Here is an 18,602-nt window from a genome sequence, read left to right as displayed (position 1 = left end):
AACCCAGCAGACAGCCAAGTGTTTCGTATCAATGGAAAATGTCACAACATATGACACGGGGAAAGAGTCAGACTTTGACATTAGGGAACACAGGGCAGGAAAAGTAAACTATCAATGTAAGAAGAGGATGTGGTTGAAGGGGGAAGAAGAACTTTCCTTGAGGGTTTGGTGGGGAAGAGTAAGGCAGAAAAACCTTTTGGTTTTTCTTGGATCTTGAAGATGTTTGTTTGGGTAAAAGATCTCTCTAGGTTTCAGGAGCTCTTACCTTAGAGATGAAGACACCTTCATCAGTGGGGTCAAAGGGGTTGCCGGCATGACCTTTGGCCCCACCCCGTATGCTGATCCCCAGCTTTTCCCCAGGGGCTTTTTCAATGCAGATCTCCTAAAGGCAGAGGGGATGAAAAAAAGGGCCCAACAGAACCATCTGGAGATCGTATCCTCTAAAGATAGCTCCCATACCACCACATCTCCCTTTTACCCTCAAGCTCAGTCTTCTGTCCCTGATCCACTAGAGCCTGGCTGGAGAGGCATACCTTCATGCCTGGTGGGGGGGGATCCCTCCGCACCAGCAGACACAACTCAGGACTGGGGCTGAGCAGGGCATTCACAGCTTCCTGATGGGTAGCCCCCCGAACGTCTTGCCCGTTCACTGCCAGAATTCGGTCCCCCACACGCAGCCCACTTCGAGCAGCCAATCCCCTAGGAAGCACCTGGCAGAACACAACAGTAGAGGTACAGGGCAGCACGAAGCCGATGGGATAGGGCAGCCAGGAATTAGATGAGGGAAACCAGGAAGGAGACACTTCCTTGCACAGGCCTGGCTGAATGAAGCTTCAAATGGTCTATGACTTTTTTGAACCTACTTTACTCTAGCTTCAGGATCTAGACATGCTATTTCCTCAGCAATCTCACATTCAGATATCCCTCAACCCTACTCATGGCACATATGTCCACCACTGGCAAATGCTACCCTCTCATCACATGTAGCACTGACAAGCCTACATGGGGTTGCATGGGGTGATCCTCATGGGAAAGTGTGAAGGAGGGAGAAACACAACCCCACCTCCCATAGACACAACTTCCTTCCCCACCCCCCTAGTCCCACTACCTTAGAGATGAATACACCAGGTTCCTGGATCCCAAATGGGTGACTGGAATGGTCAGAGCCTCCAACAATACTCAGCCCAAGAGGCCCACCAGCCTTCACCAGGCAGATTTCCTGGAGATATCGAAGGGGCGAGGAAGAAATTTTGATAGGGTAGTTATGGAAGACTATAGCTATTCATAGATGGGGGATTGCATCTTAGAGAAAATAATACAAAGGATAAGTACGATTCATGGGCTTAATAGAAGCTCACACCTCTCTAGCACTTTTATAGTAATAAAGTGCTTGACGCAGATATACTGAGTTAGAGCTTTCTCTGGACAAGGGAAGACAAAACAAGACTTATTTTATTAATAATCTAGAAGAGAGACTGCACAATGAAATTTCCAAGACTGACAAGAATGGCAATAAACTCTTCTAAGTGAAATGTTAATCCAGTGGAGATAAACACCAATGTAAAGAGCTTCAGAGTGGCAGAGAAACCAATTTGATTCAATGTAGGGTAAAGATATCCCAACTATGGGATGAAAAGAATATACTCTTTGTTATAAGAGGGGAATTTAGGAGCCACTGGAAACTTCTGACATTAAAGCTATAGTGAGCTGGAAAGGGTCATAGAAATGGAGTCTGAAGTGAGCTACTTGCTCAAGGCTTCAGAACTAGTAGTTTCAAAACTATCTTCCAACTCTCAATCTGGGACTACTTCCTCAAGACCAACATCATCAGTCCACTGGATTGCTGAATCAAAAATACTGGCCACTATAAGGGAGGGACATGGAAAAGAAATATTATCTACTCTTCATACATCAGGGATTTGCGTGTAGGTCTGGTTTCCAAACCTCAAGGAAAATATAAGAGGTCAGTCTGGGATAGTCTGAATGTTAAAGTGATTTAGGCATAAGAGAGGGAAATAGTGGGTAGGATATAAGAATAATGGATATGACAAGAACATATGAAGACAGATCAAAGAATCTCAGCCCTTCCAATCTTGAAAGCCTAAAGCTAGAGTGAGTCTAAGTCTATAAAAATCTGAAGGTCAGGAAGGAGCAGCTCATTCATCAAATTGCAGACATTAGGACCATGCCTCCTTATGTGTGAGAGGAGTGGATTTTAGGTGAAACAATAAGACACTCTGGAGAGCAAATGTATGGAACTAATTATGCTGAGTACTAGTACCATTTGAAAACAGAGATTCAAAAACTTTAAGTAAATCTCTAAGTCACTATTAATTATTAAACAGAACAAGAAATGTGTGATATCTTTTACCTGAGTAAGGATATGAGAATAAACATAGCCTCCCTAGACTACAATCCTCCCCAGACAAAATCCTGGTCTAAGGGGTATATCACAGGGATGATGCTAGCAGGTTTTTAAAAAAAAAATCCAGAAGATATAGATATAGAAATAAAGGACAGTGGGGCAGGTGAAGGGGAAACCCTAAGCAGGGGGGAGACAGAGGAAATTAGAAAATAAGACTGTGGGTGGGGAAATAAAAGACATGTAGGGACTGGGGAGACAAAGAAAGGGGAGGTTTCGGGGTTCCTCACCTCCACAGGATATGGTCCTTCTAGAGTGGTGGCCATGAGGTTAGAAGGGGGCCCAGGCTCCCCAACTGCCATGGGTGTGACAGGGCTGGGAGGTGAAGGGGAGCTGAGTGACGGGGCAGGGGTGAGAGGCCCATCAGCCTCTCGTTCCAGCAGCAGCGTGATGGTGGGGGAGGCAGCAGTAAGCAGTGCGACTGCCTGGTCATGCCTGGCCTCTGTCATGTCTACCCCATTGATCTGGAAGAAGTGCCCCCAGGAACAGAGATCAGGGACCAGAGAAGAAAAGACAGCTGTCCCTGACCCCATATCCCTGTCCAAGGGCCAGAACAGACAGAAGCAGCGCTGAAGAGACAGTCCCAGCTCTTACCGCCCAGGTCAGCCAGAGGCTCCAACAGACCTCCCCCACAACCGGGCTGGTTCAGCCCTTCAATGCAGCCACACCCCTACCCGACAATCTAGCGATCCCAAAGCAGAGAGACAGAGAATGCCCAAGCACCCCTGGGCAAGTTTTGAGGGAAGAAGAGATCCCTGGGATCTGGCCACTCACTGAGATCACTCGGTCCCCAACCTGCAATGTGCCTGCCCGGTGGGCAGCCCCACCTTCAGCAATCCTTGAGATGAAGATTCCCTGGGTGGAGGACACAAGGGTTAGCACTGCTCTGTAGCTCGCACACCCTCCTTTCCCACAACTGTGTAATCATATTTAATCTCAGAGGCCATTTTCTGCCTTCCCTTCTCTTGCTCAGATTCATTCCAGCCCCTCCTTTCCCTCCCTGACTCTCCAGCTGACTCCCCCAATAAAGAGCTTTGGGAAAGTCTTTTCTCTGAATCACAGTCCCAAAATACCCTCGAGGGTGGGGTGGGGAGGGGGATCCAATGTCACTAGGACTATTCCCAGCTCCTGACTCAGCACTCAGGCTCCATGGGAATATAAGAAAAGTGACAGTTCCATTCTCAGCCTCCCCCTCTTTCCTCATTACCCAGCACATGCTTTTCACTCTTATCCCAGTCTCCCATCTTATCTCATTCCCTCACCCCATCTCCTGCTCGGTAGGGTGTGGAGCCTTTGCCACCAGCAATGCTGAAACCAAGGCCTCTTTCACTTCTGACCAGGAAGGTTGTATGCCGTTGTCGAGGAGGGCCAGGAGGGCTAGAAGGCTCAGGCAGACGAAGGGAGCTCCCCCGCCTCTCGCGGGGACTGTAATCATCCTCAGGGCGCAAAGGAGTGACTGTGATTGCATTCTCTGGCTCCACCATCCGTTCCCGCCAGACTCTCATCAATACTGCCCCACCTGCACCCCGAAGTGCCTCCACTGCCTCGTGGTGCTCAGCCCCTTGTAGGGTTACACCATTCACCTGTGGGAGAAAGGATAAAAAAGAAGTCAAAGAACAACAGACACAGAAAGTGACATAGTTATCATCCTTATTGCTCTACTGAAACATTTTAATTTTTGCATTTGTCTTCCACTCCTACCATTCTACTGAAATTACACTTTCATATGATTTTTGTTAGTTTGGATATTGTAATAATCAATTATGCTAATAGTTTCCTTAATATTAAACCAGCCTTGTATTCCTGGTATAAACCCTACTTGGTCATGATGTATTATCCTGGAGATGACTTTCTGTAATCCCTTTGCTAATATAAAATCACACTTTCCAAGTAGCCCAAAGATCTCTTTTTTCCTTACCCTGACATAGCACAAACTGCCTCCAAGGCCAGTGACTCAAAGGTTGACCAGCTATAAACCTAGCATCATGAATGCTGTGTACTCTAAGTACTTTCAAGATTACGTCCTGTATTCTGATAAAGGCCTCATTTCCAAAATATATAGAGAATTGACTCTAATTTATAAGAAATCAAGCCATTCTCCAGCTGATAAATGGTCAAAGGATATGAATAGACAATTTTCAGATGAAGAAATTGAAACTACTTCTAGCCATATGAAAAGATGCTCCAAGAAATTATTAATCACAGAAATGCAAATTAAGACAATTCTAAAATACCACTACACACCTCTTAGATTGGCTAGGATGACAGGAAAAAATAATGGCAAATGTCAGAGGGGATGAGGGAAAACTGGGGCACTAATACATTGTTGGTGGAACTGTGAACGGATCCAACCATTCTAGAGAGCAATTTGGAACTATGTTCCAAAAGTTATCAAACTGTGCATACCCTTTGATCCAGCAAGTTTTACTACTGGGCTTATATCCCAAAAACATATTAAAGAAGGGAAAGGGATCCACATGTGCCAAAATGTTTGTGGCAGTCCTTTCTATAGTGGCAAGAAACTGGAAACTAAATGGATGTCCATCAATTGGAGAATGGTTGGATAAATTGTGTGGTTTTTTTGAGCATTTTTTTTTTTTTTATTTAATAGCCTTTTATTTACAGGATATATACATGGGTAACTTTACAGCATTAACAATTGCCAAACCTCTTGTTCCAATTTTTTACCTCTTACCCCCCCCAACCCCTCCCCTAGATGGCAGGATGACCAGTAGATGTTAAATATATTAAAATGTATACCTGACCAAAACGTTATTTTGCTGTAGAAAAAGAATCAGACTCTGAAATATTGTACAATTAGCTTGTGAAGGAAATCAAAAATGCAGGTGGGCATAAATATAGGGATTGGGAATTCAATGTAATGGTTTTTAGTCATCTCCCAGAGTTCTTTTTCTGGGCATAGCTAGTTCAGTTCATTACTGCTCCATTAGAAATGATTTGGTTGATCTCGTTGCTGAGGATGGCCTGGTCCATCAGAAGGTCATCATATAGTATTGTTGTTGAAGTATATAATGATCTCCTGGTCCTGCTCATTTCACTCAGCATCAGTTCGTGTAAGTCTCTCCAGGCCTTTCTGAAATTATCCTGTTGGTCATTTCTTTTTTGAGCATTTTCAAAGACTGTCCCCTATGCTTGTAATGCATTCTCTCTTTACACCACTTTTTTTTTTACTTAAATTATTTTTCAACAGTATATTTATTTTTTCCAATTACACCTATATATACATTCATGAATATGAATGTTATGGAATATTATCGTTCTGTAAGAAATGACCAGCAGGATGAATACAGAGAAGCTTGGAGACACTTACATGAACTGATGCTGAGTGAAATGAGCAGAACCAGGAGATCATTTTACACTTAAACAACAATACTATATGAGGATCAATTCTGATGGACATGTCTCTCTTCAACAATGAGAGGATTCAAATAAGTTCCAACTGATCAGTAATGAACAGAACCAGCTACACCCAGCAAAAGAACACTGTGAAATGAGTGTGGACTACTTGTTTTTCTTCCCAAGTTATTTTTACCTTCTGAATCCGATTTTTTTTGTGCAGCAAGAGAACTGTACAGATCTGCACAAATATATTGTATCTAAGATATACTTTAACATGTTTAACATGTATGAGACTGCCTGCCATCTAGGGGAGGGAGTAGACGGAAAGAGGGGAAAAGTTGGAACAGAAGTGAGGTGCAAGGGACAATGTTGAAAAATTACCCAGCATATGTTCTGTCAATAAAAAGCTATAAATAAATAAATAAATAAATAAAACCTTTCCAAGAGCAAAAAAAAAAAAAAAAAATGTTCTGTATACAGAAGTCCACTGGCCCCACAGAGGCAGACATATTTCTCTCAATGTCAACTGATGCCTTTCATAAATCTTTTCCTGACTTGCATTCTGTAACAGAAGAAGTTTTCTTGTCACAATACAAAAGAGAAAAATAGACTCTTTTTTCCCAATAGTAGTTGGGGAAATTAAGAGAGGCCTAACAAGGAGGCTGAGCTGGGCCCTGAAGAAAATTAATGCTATTTAGAGATAAAACGAAGCAGTATGCATTTTTCTGTGGAACTTGTCTGACCTGGAACTCTCCAATGGAAGCAAGGAAAAAGGCAGAACCATTTCTATATGGTAAGTAAAGAGGAAGAATTACCCAGTCTAGGATGTTGTATTCATGCAACATTCAGGATGTTGTAGGAAAAAAGCTTATTATGGGAAATGAAAGACAGGAAGAAAAAAACAAATGATTTTGGATTTGAGGTCATAATGGGAACTCCAGATGGTAGTGATAACATTGCTCTTTTCAAATATTCTATGCCCCAATGAAACTGGCCTTCATTTTTTTTTGAGCACTTTCAAAGACTGTCCCCTATGCTTGTAATGCATTCTCTCTTTACACCACTTTTTTTTACTTAAATTATTTTTCAACAGTGTATTTATTTTTTCCAATTACACCTATTTATACATTTTAACACTCATTAAAAAAATACTGAGCTCTAAAATTTCTCCCTCCCCATTTCCTAAGATATTTTCATAAACAATTTGATATAGGTTATATGTACAATAATGTAAAACATATTTCCATATTAGTCATGTTGCCTCATGCCACTCTCTAAGCATTCCTAGTTTCCCTCAAAACTGAGTTCAAACACATGAAATCTTTCTTGTTCCCCTAAACCCTCCAAAATTATCTTGAACTTTTTATATTCCCCTATGTGGACATACTGCCTCTCCATGGAATATAAGCTCCATATATAGGAATATAGGCAAGGAGTGTTGAGTTTTTGTTGTCTGTATTTGCAGGGCCTCAAACATATATAGACATATAAGTTTGTTGACTGACTAGATGACCCATAAGAATTTGGAGACTTGCTTAAATCTGAGGTTTGGGTGGAAGATCAAGCTCCCAGACATATCTGGGAGAAATCTGTGTAGTTATGACAAATGGATCCCTGAGAACAGACAAAGGCTGCTAAAAGGAAGAGTGTAGAGAAAGGTGAGAAAAGGAGCTGGGGCAGGGTCTTGAGAGATAAGAAAGCCCCAGAATGGAGAACGAACAACAAGAGATTAAAGCTGAATGGGCAGGTTTCAACTCTGCTAAAAAAAATTTTCTGATGATTTGAATTGGGCTGCCCTGAGAATTACCAGGTTCCCCTTCACTAAAGCTTTTCAAGCATGGATGACCACTTGTCAAGTATGTTGCAGAAGGGATCTGTGGATTAGATATTACTTAAATTTAAAAAATGGAATGAAGATGAGGAAGCAACAAAGAAGACAGAGAAGCAATCAAGAGACAGAAATGGGAAACTGCTCCATTTCTTTTAGTGGCACTACCATTCTTCAAGAAATTTTCAAGTAATCTTTGGCTTTATCTCCTACATACTTCTAATCCTATTGTTTTTTCCCCCTTCAAAATGTCTCTTACATCAATTACTTCCCATTTCTAGAACTTAAACCAGCTCCAAACCACCATATTATTCAATAACTTCTACAGCTTTCAATTTATTTCTACCCCTCCAATTCAAGTTATAGATCACAGGCATGTTAATTTTATTTAAAGCCTAATTTCATTATAATACCCTGCTACAAACAAAATCTAATTCCTACTGGCTATAAAAACAGAATCACAGAATTTCAAGTTGGAAGGAATCTTAGATGATACCTAGTTAGTCCAAACTGTACCTAAACAAAAACAACAACATATTTGACATGCCCGACAAGTGGTCATCCAGTTTTTGCTTGTAAAGGTGACAGGAAACCTGTTAATTCCCAAACCAGCCCATTACATTTTTCAATCGCTCAAAATGTTGGAAAATTTTTCTTGTTCTCTACTCTAGGACCGAGTAGAACAAGATCAGGATCTTTTCCATTTGACAGTCCTTCAAATACCTAAAAGCAACTATAAGGACCCTAATCTTATCTTCTTCATTTTAGACATCTTCCATTCTTTCCACCACTATTAATAAGGCTTAGTTACATGGCTTTTCATCCTCTTGGTCACCTCTCCAACTTATCCACATACTTTCTATGTTGCTCTCCCTCAACACTGCCTAAAAACTCTACTCATTTTTTGGCTTCCATATCACACTTGTGATACTTAGTGAGTTAAAAATCTACTAAACCTCGCATCTCTTTTTATTGAATAGAATGGTCTCCTTACAGTCCCTGGATTATCTGCATGAGCCTAAGAAAATTACTTAACAATACTTAGACTTCTACTGCCCTTCAAGGTTTGCAAAATGCTTAAGTCACTGAATAACAACAATGATATTTGACATTTAAACAGTGTTTTAAAGTTGGCAAAGCACTTCACTTAGGTTCTCATTCAAGGCTTTCAACAATCTTGCAATGTAGGCAATAAAGGTTTCATTCCTATTTTACTAATGAAGGAATTGAGGCTCAGAGAAATCTAGCAGCTCCTAAGAGAACAAGGATTGTGGAACTTATATTTTCTTGACTTTAATTCTATCATTGCAATCACTGTGTGATATGACTTTGGAGCCTAAGTTCATCACCTATAAATTGTGAATAAAAATAGCATCTTATGTCACAGGGTTATGATAAGGATCAAATGATGTGCTTTTTTTATACATTAAATATCAGCTATTATTATCCATAGGTCAGTCAACTTTTAAAGGACTAGTTCATACCTTTTGAATTCTTCCTTCACTTCTCTTATCCAAGAGACTTGCTCCCTACACAGACTCTGAGAGCATTTGTAGTTAGTATCCAGATTAACAAACTATTGTAATGCCTTAGTCATAACTCATCAAATCTGGAACTCCCCAAGAGTAGGGACTGTTATCTTAAAACTTTTTTGTTTTCAACAAAATCAAAGATGCTCAAGGCAAGACTTGATGGATTGAGACACAAAGAGACACATTCCCATAGAAAAATGGAGAGGGACAAAACAATACGTGCATATGAACATGCAGGAATGCCCAGTAATATGCCTTTAGAAAGAAATGCATACTCATACTCAAACACATTCTCACCCTTCATATATCCATCCCTCACCTCTAGTAGTTTGTCTCCTACTCGAACCCCAGCCCGGGCTGCAGGACCTTCCTCTGACACTCGAGAGATGAATATGCCCTGAAGAAAAGAGAAAGTGGTTTGGGAAATGGGGTCATCTTCTAGGAGCTAAAGAGAGAAGAGGGTGACACTTCAGTTTACATGTAAGCAAGAGAGAAAAAGGCTTCAAAGAGACCATGACACCACCACATATCACTCTATTCTATCTGTTTAGGCCCCTCTACTAGCTTTACTTGAGCGGCCAAAGAGGCAGAGGAATAGGGGGCAGTAGACATATCATGAAACCAGTTTAAACCTCTTGCCTCCTTAAAAAAGCATGTTAAAAATTCTTTTTTTTGCATAAGGGAGTCTTAAGGGTTTCTTACATTTTTTTCTGCAAAGTTAAGTGTGAATAGTTGTGAACTAAAACTATTGTCAGAAGCAAACTTGGCAGAAGGATAGAAAGCCACTGTCTGGAGGTGAGATACCAATTAAGCGAGAAGTGAAGAACCAAGGAACTGAAAATCTTTCTAGAATAAGGAATCTAATCACTGAGCTTTGTTGCTATTGACAGAGATAATACTGCAGCTTTGCTCCCTTGTTTTCTTTCATCATAAAAGAGGGTACAAGGAAGAGCATTCTCCTGGGAATCCTAAAGGCAACTGCTCAGAACATTTTAGTAGATCTTGAGTATAAGATAGCAAAACTAAGACTTTCCCTTTACTCTGAATGAGAGTGGTCAGAACTCCAGGGAAAGATAAAGGGAATAAGGCCAATCTCTGGGTGGGCCAAGTCAAGATTCAAAGTGAGTTCATAAAATAAAAGTTAAAGGCAAAAGTTATTCTAAAATATAGTATCCAATTCAATAAGTTTTTAAGTGCTTTAATAAAATATTACATTTCAGAGAAAGAAGAGATTTGCTGTGGCTTTACGTGATATGAAAAGTTTGTGGTTACAAAATGGAATTTCAGAAATGCATATACCATGCAATAAATACAACTAAGATACATACTTCCAAATGCTGGCAGCTTAACTGAACCACAAGAAAACATCTTAAACAAATAAACCCAGTCTCAAGTTCTAGAGATAAAAATCTAAAGTTATTAAGTGATGGCAAAATGTTATAGGATAGGGGTGAGTACAAAAGTGAAGGAAGAGAAAACATTAGGAAAAAGGGAATAAGGGGATTAGCAGGAAGAAATGGGAGTGGAGAGAACAACAGGATGAAAGGGTCTGAGAGAGAGGCAAGGGGGTGTTCAAAGGAGGAAGCCTTTGGGGCCCTGCTTCCCAACCCAAGGTGGGTCACAGACAGAAAGCCCAGGCCTCCCTTACCTCATCGTCTCCCTTGTATGGGGTGGAGCCCTTCCCCCCTGCGATGCTGATCCCCAGGCCACCTGTCTGCCGCAGGATTGTTAGTGTCAGCTGGAAGCAGAATTACAGGCAGAGGTTATACACAGCAGGGAAAGGTACTGGAAGGAAAGCAAGGCACATATATATGTGTGTGTGTGTAGAGGAGGGTCTCATATGGGAGATGGGGCACGTTCAGTGCATTAGCAGGGCAGGTGTGAGGAAGAATTAGCATCCTGATAATATGTGACCTCTACCTGTAAGTCTAGTAACCATATTCTCCCTCTCCAGACACCTGTGAACCATCTTATAATTAATGCTGTCATCTACTATCCCAACTATGACTCCCCTAGACACATACTCTCCTCTCTACCCCTACATGACTGGATTCTCCCCCTGCCCCTCCCTTCTCCCCCAAGCGTCTCACCTTGGCCTCCCTCTAGCAAGGGAAGTTCTGCAGATATAGGAGCCTGGCCTCTCCACTCAACTCCTTTGGGCAATGAACTAAGGCTTCTGAGTATTGGGGGTCTAAGGCTACCAGCACAGAGGCCTCCAGGAGCCCCCAGGATCTGAGAGGCAAGGGGAGCATGTGGGCAACAGCAAAGAGGAGTTGGAAGAAATAGTGATTTAGGAATTAAGAATTTTCAAGCAAGAGAAACCTTCTAGGGAAGAACTAAAAAGTAGTAAAGATAAAGAGGGATGAACAGAGAAACTAGAAATGACCATTGAAAAGTGACATCTCTTGGAAGAAGGATCTTTATAGGACCATTTCCTAGGCTCAAAGTAAACTTAAATGACTGTTGCAGAGTGGCGACTGAGTCACACCTCAATCAAATCCTCACATCAGCATCTCACACACACATACACACACACACAGTTCCCCTTCTCTTAGAAATGCTTACAAAACTATTACTGTACTCCAAGTCCTGAAGAGTTGTGGACAAAAATAGTTTTGCTATGGAATGCCCCTACTCCTAATATTCAGGGAGTACTGAGGTCAATTTTTACTCTAGCAAGTTCCTAGGTACAAGACCCCTCGTTTTTCCATCTCAGAGACTGTGCAGGAGTTAACAGTTAACAGTTTATTTATTGGGAAGCTAAGGTTCATAAACCTGCGCTTATTCTCTATACCCTCGTCTTACTTTCCCAGATATGTTTTGGTGATTAAGTCAACCATTTTCTCTGTTCCCTGGTCTTTATCTGTACTTGCTGGACCAAGACATTTTCCCCTCATTTTCATTTTCCTTCTGAAATATCTCATCTTTCTTCAGCCAAGTACAATACACAGAGCACACACAGAAAAAGAGACAGGAGCTCAAAAATTCAAATTCTCCTCAGGATCATCTTCAAATAAGGGGTGAAGGAGTATGAAAGCTAAGACTCAAACATGGAAAACCAGAATGGGCCTAGAGTTTAGGAAAAGATGAAATCCCACAGAAAGAAAGGTTACTTAACAGGAAGCTCAAGGAAGAGACTAAAGAAGAAATCAAATAAGTTTGTCCCTTTAAGCTGTTGTGGTATGGAAAGTCAAATACACATTGGAGGTTTCGGAGAGGGGAGAGGCCAACACCAGCAGTAATGTCCTGAGTTATCTTATTAATCAGCCTCGGTAATCATGAATGCAACAGATTCTACATACAAAGCTGATTTCCTGCTGACATTTCTCAAGGACCTAGAGACAAACTGATCTTAGGAAGGAAAGCCAGAAAAAAGTCCTTGATGGGCCAAAGAGATGCATATCTGGTGTGATCAGGAAAAGGAGACAAGATGATGGGACAAAAGCTTGTCTTCATCATTAAACTTGGAAAACAGTACATATTGTATTGGATAGAACAGGGCAAAGAGCCTAGCAGGAGAACACAAAGTCAAATTACTCCCTTCCTCCCCACAAGAACAAAAACCAAAGTCTTTGATGAATCTGTTCAAGCCCATGGGAACATCCCATTGGCAAAAAAGTAGTTTCTGGATAAGGGACAAGGATAGAAGACAGGAGAGAGTAACCCTGGATTAATGGAACAAGGGACAGTAATTCAGAGAACAGTAATGAGGAGAGAAAAGAATATTAGAAATGGAAAGAGATTTGGATGAGGTGGAGAAGAAAGAACATAGCTTAAATGATAGCAAAGAGGAATAGTGACACTGTTTAGCTTCTTAGGGATCTATATTTCCAATTTTATAGATTTGAATACAGAAACATTTGCATCCCTAATTTACTGTTTATTCTACATGGTAACATTCTGCTTCTCAGTAGAGAAAACGACTCTCAATTTTAAAAGCTTATCTCAGAAGTGCTAATATTAGAGACAATAGGTTGACAAAAGGACTGAGATATAGAAAAAGTCCCCAACTCCCTATTCTTAACTCTTCTTACTTATTGATCTTCGAGTTTATTTCCTGAATTAAACAAAATAGGAAGAAGGGAAGGATGTATAATAAAGATGGGCAACTCTCAGAGAAGGAAGTACAGGAATATCCCTAAGAATTAGACTCAAATGTGGGGTGGCTGTTAAGGTTGGGACTCTAAGAGAAGAAGACTAGGACAAAGAATCTGGATCAGGAGCCTGAGAGGAGACTAGATAAAAGAGAGAAATTAGATCAGCAAGGCTCTAATGGAGAAGAAAGGGATCAAAAAGAGTCCACAAGAGGGTGGCAAGGAAACATTACTTCTATACTTTATAACAATCCCTATGCTTGAAATGCCCTCCTAATAGTCTAAGAGTTAGAAATGACTATTTCATCTTGTAACTCCAGATACCTTTCAAAAACTATGACTGGACAGGTACAGAGTTGCATTAGTCACTATTCATCATAGTGATGAAAACACAGATATGGTCCCACGCTTCCAAAAAAGCTATTTCACACACACACACACACACACACACACACACTCAAATTCTACCTCCTCTATTAAATTTAGTAGCATGTTCTGTGTAGTGACATAATGTCTGACTAGGTCATTAAGACAAATCAAGCAGAATTCAAGACTAAAATCTGTCATTTTCTAGTATGCACACAGTTTAATGCAGTGTAAGAAAATTTTGAAATTTCAAACTATGTTTGCTTCTTAACTGACTGATTAAGCAAATATGGTGGTGAATTCAATTCAGGAAACACTTATTAAATGGCTAGTGTCCCAAGCACTGTGTTCTATACTAGGGAAGATAATAGGATTGAATCAAGTTATTTTCCTGCTCTCAGAGAGTTCAGAGATCAGTCTTGGACAATATATATAGATAACTATAACACAGAATATTATGTGTTACAGCCTCAGAGAGGAGACAAAACAAAATGCTACATGGAGATACAGAGTGCTATAATTGTGAGTTCTATTAGAGATAGGGATCTGGAGAAGAAAAGTGATGAAGACAGAGGAAATACAATGCCAAAATTTCAAATATGTGACACTAGGTGAATGATGGTGCCACTGACAGAAACTTTGAAATTAGGAGGAGCATATCTGAGGCAAAGAATATCCTTGGTTTAGACAAACTGAATTTGTAGTGACAGTGGGGACATGGAGGGGGGAGGAGGGAGAATGTCTTTTAAGTAACTAGAAGTGAAAGTATGAAGTTCAGATGAGAGAGAGGTAAGGGCTTGACAAAAATTTGGAAGTCATTCACAGAAAATTAGTTGTTGAAACCAGGAGAATCAGTGTGATTACTGAGAGAGCAGAGAGAAAGAAGAGGTGCTGTGAGAACACCTGCCTTAAAGGCTCAAGAAGATGAGGAGCCAGTAAAGGAGACATAGATGGAATGGATAAAGAAGCATTTCTGAAACCAAGGTTAAAGAAAGTAGCCAGGAAAAGAAAGAAGCCAATGATAAAAAAAAAAAAAAAAAAAAAAAAAAAAGAGAGAGAGAGAGAGAGAGAAAATACTCTTAAGGAAGGATGAGGAATACTAGAGAGAAGTGAAGGCTTGCAAGAGGTCCCACTGTCTTTCTAGAATAGACTATGACAGCAGGATAATGCCAAACAGGTTTGAAAAAGGAATGAGTGGTCTTGGAGACTAATTTTCCAATTAATAAAGGTCTTTAAGCAAAGTCCAAATGACCACTTATTAGGAATTTTGTGGAAAGGGTTCCTATTCAGCTACAAGTTGAACTACTTGGACTCTGAGACTCCCCCTGCAGCCTGGTGAAGAGGGAACAAGGAGGAGAAGTAGGGATACTTTGTTTTTGTCAAAAATGTTCAGAAGAGGGCTAATGGGCTCAAACTATACTCTGTGTAGCCAAATTCCTGGTAGAGCCATAGTATTAAAATGAAAAGGAGATTCCTGCTCCAAAGAGGAAAGTTGGACCCCAACACTAGGAAAAAGAGACTTGAAGTGAATCATTCCCATAACAGTTTGGACAAAAAATGATGGCCTGAAAAACAGGTGAAGGGATGCTGATCCTCTTTCCCTCCAGTAGCTCCCCAGCACATACATACAACCAACTCTGCAACAGCTGCTGCTGACTCTAGATTTTCAAGGAGAGAAAGGATCATTTGCAAAGGAAGAAAAATGGTGTAAGGAAAGACAGACCACTGTGCATGGTAGGCTCAGAAACAGGGCAGGCCTGCCGGAACCCCAGGTAGCCAGTTATAAGCAGTGTGAGGAGTTCAGGGGAGAGTGAGTGAGTGCGTGAGCCCAACAGGAGCAGTACAGACCTCTTCCTCCTCAATGCGAGCAGGCTCTATCAGCAGGTTATTGGCCTGGTCAAACGACACCCCCTGTTAGGACAGGACCAGCAAAGAGGCATGCAGATTAGTGGGGCCCAAACCAGCACCATCACCGCCACCACCACCACCACCACCACACACCCACAGTCATTCCTGGAGACGCTGCCTGGGGCCTCGTCTGCTCCAGCACCAGCTCCACGAGGCAGAAAGGAGAGAAGAAAAACCACCAAGCTCACCCATGCCAGAGTGCGAGTTCAGCCACCAACGCCGGAGGGCCCAAATCCCCTCCTCCACCGGAGAGCCGGCTTCCCAGGCTCTTTCCTTTGCCAATCCCCTTTGGGGGAGATCCAAACACAGACCCATCTCCTAGCAACAGGCCCCCTGAAGGAAAGGTTAGGGTTCCCTAACCCCTATGACTGTTGATTACATGGGGACTAGTGCTGCCAATACAAGTGGAGGGAGAGAACAGTGCTAAGTCTAAGGCTCAAGGGACCAAGAGCCACACACAGGCTATCAAGATGTTATCTCATGCAAGTCTGAGTAGCCAGAGCAGGTTAAATCTACAGTCAACACGGAGTAAAAATCCAAATAGGAATGTGTCTGATAAATGACACAACACAAGAATCTCTCTGATTAGCCCTGAGTGGCTCCCACAAGGACAGATGTCTCTGCCTTCCTCTAAACGAGTGAGACATGGGGATGTGTCTCTGCTTATCCGTAAGTGACCAAACGGACAATGTATATCTAGTGACCCTCCCTGCTCCCATACAGCTGACAACTACAATATGAAGCATATGCAAGACACTAAAAGTGTTCATTGACTGGCAGAATCTCCAATCCCACCCTCCAAGGCAAAAATCAGAAGGTTTGGGGAGAAAAAGTAACTAGCTGCCAGCACCATCTTAGAGGGTAATCTCAAAAAGGCAAGGAGAAAAAGCAAATTGGAGCTGGCACCAAACAGATGAGTAAGGAACATCAGAACAAAGGATAGCATCATTCACAGTATACAACTAGCCAGGGACCAAAGAGGTACTCCGTTGCTAGCAGATCCCACCCTACTTGTTCTTTTCTACCACTTTAGGATGCAAAGGCCTCCCAAGAAGAGTCCTGGTGTGGACAAGTTTTCAGCCTTCAGGCTTTCTGCAGCATGGCAGCTATTCTCCAGGGCCTTCCCTACCTTAGAAGCCCCCTGAGGGTACCCAGGCCCTTAGGGCCCTACCTTGACAGAAGGTGGAGCAGTCACTGCCCCATTCTTCTCTTCATCAGGTTCATTGTCCTCTTCCTTGTTCATTTCAGCATGCTGACCCCAAGGGAGAGACAGCTGCTCGTGTGGAGCATGGGGGCCATTGCTACAGCCTGTTGGGGCTAGTTCCCCATCTCCATCCCCTGACAGCCCCTGAAGCAAGGCCACCACAGCCTCAGGCCTGGGCAGCTTGGTGATCTTAAAGTGCTTCTTATAATGGGGAGTATCTTTCCGGATCAGTCTTTGCCTTTCCCCAGGTGGGGGCCGCAGTTCTTCAGCTTCATCTTCATCTTCACTCCGTACCAGTGTGTCCTCTGCAAAGTGCACGGTGGGCTGTAAGATGACCAGAAATGTGAAATCTGACTTTGGGATCTGACGTGCCTTTCTTCCTTCTCAACCAGAGGAGCCCACCCAAACTGAAACCACCCCCTCTGAAGCGACAGAACTGGCTGTAAATGTCAAACGTTTCTCTCTCCTCCATATCTTCAAAAATTCACAATCTATGCCTTTCTCTCGAAAATTTTCAAATCTATACTTTCCCTAATATACCAGAATTTATCACCAATTTCATTATAAATCTATAATCCCCAAATCCAACTTCTTTTTACCCTCCAGGTCAATGTAACAAACATTTATTAGGTACCTGTAATGTGCAAAACACTGCAACAGGCACAAAGAACACTTTAAAGATGAAGAAGGACATAGCCTTTGAGCCCAAGCTCCACATATGTGGGCAGGTAGAAAAGATGATATAAAAATATACACAAGCAAGTACAATCCAAAGAAGAAAACAAAGGTTGCAAAGGAAAGTATTCTAGGAAAACTTGAGCAGGGGAAACATATGCACCATTCTTCTACTTCCCCAATACTTCATCCCTTTGTTCTTTCTGGAGCACTAGCCCCTTAATCCCTCCTTGTGTTTTTATCTATCACTCTCTCTTCAGCTCTCACTTTCTCATCTAGACACAAAGAATCAGACATGTGAGCTTGGCATGGCTTAGCTTCCTTAGGTCTAGGGTAAGTAACTCTTATCCCAAGGCACTTGGAAAAAGCAAAGCACAGAGTTTAGCATTTGGTAAGCACTTAAAAAAGTTTTTTATTCATCATTTCCAGATTACAATATAGATTCACACCAAAAATATTCAAAATCTTTAATACAAAGTAACTATTCCTCCCAGGAATAGGAAAAAAAAAAAAATCACTAGCATTGTAAATCAAAACACTTGGGTTCTACCGTAGTTCCTTCACCTATTTAACTGTGCAACAAAAGATAAGTCAATTCCCCTCTCAGAGCCTCCACTTCCTCATCTGTAAAGATTTAGTATTTCCCAAATAGAATTCATCTTCTCAAATTTGCATTTTGTCCAAACTTTCTTATTTCTGTTAAAGACATTGCATGTTCTTGGTTCTCCAAATTCATCACCTTGGAGTTATCTCAAATTTTCTCTCTCCCCTAAATCCACATCTTCTGAATTCTCTGCATTCATACAACCATCAACCTAATTCAGACCCTTAATACCTCTCAAGCAGTTTAATAATTTCCTAATTGATTTCACAGCTTCTACTCCTTCTTCTCACTAATCTATATGCCATACAACTGTGCAAATAATCTTAAATACTTGCCATATAGTATACATTTAATAAAGCTTGTTGATCAAGACCTATTTAAAAACTTTCTGTGACTCCTCACTGATTAATGTAAACCACAAGCTCTTTAACTAGTCCCTGCATAATCTAATTCCCACCTACCTTACTTCACATTACTCCTTTTCATAAACTATCCATTTCTACAAAACTGGATTGATAAATCCTGCCTTGAACTAGTTCTGTGACACTAACCCCAGCCACCCCCAATTCCTGACATTACACATACCCTCTTCATCTCAGAATCCTTGTC

At 41.5% G+C, this 18,602-nt stretch overlaps 1 protein-coding gene across 18 annotated transcripts in view; it reads right to left on the bottom strand.

Annotated features, from left to right (window-relative positions):
• The window catches only part of SCRIB (scribble planar cell polarity protein), a 69,561-nt gene that overhangs the window by 29,820 nt on the left and 21,139 nt on the right, over positions 1-18,602 (bottom strand). For 15 of the 18 annotated variants that reach the window (XM_031947411.1, XM_031947415.1, XM_031947412.1 and 12 more), the window contains exons 15-24: positions 16,682-17,038; positions 15,451-15,513; positions 10,791-10,880; positions 9,462-9,539; positions 3,685-4,005; positions 3,197-3,277; positions 2,653-2,886; positions 1,109-1,219; positions 534-710; positions 266-382 (exon numbers count right to left, since the gene is read on the bottom strand). In XM_031947411.1, the coding sequence (XP_031803271.1) occupies positions 266-382; positions 534-710; positions 1,109-1,219; positions 2,653-2,886; positions 3,197-3,277; positions 3,685-4,005; positions 9,462-9,539; positions 10,791-10,880; positions 15,451-15,513; positions 16,682-17,038 (1,629 nt within the window). The remainder of the gene's footprint in view (positions 1-265; positions 383-533; positions 711-1,108; positions 1,220-2,652; positions 2,887-3,196; positions 3,278-3,684; positions 4,006-9,461; positions 9,540-10,790; positions 10,881-15,450; positions 15,514-16,681; positions 17,039-18,602) is intronic. The other 3 variants (XM_031947414.1, XM_031947416.1, XM_031947421.1) reach the window with 3 other exon arrangements.

The sequence above is a fragment of the Sarcophilus harrisii genome, chromosome 1, assembly GCF_902635505.1.
Source record: "Sarcophilus harrisii chromosome 1, mSarHar1.11, whole genome shotgun sequence".
Taxonomy (NCBI): domain Eukaryota; kingdom Metazoa; phylum Chordata; class Mammalia; order Dasyuromorphia; family Dasyuridae; genus Sarcophilus; species Sarcophilus harrisii.
This window is presented reverse-complemented; position numbering and strand designations above follow the sequence as displayed.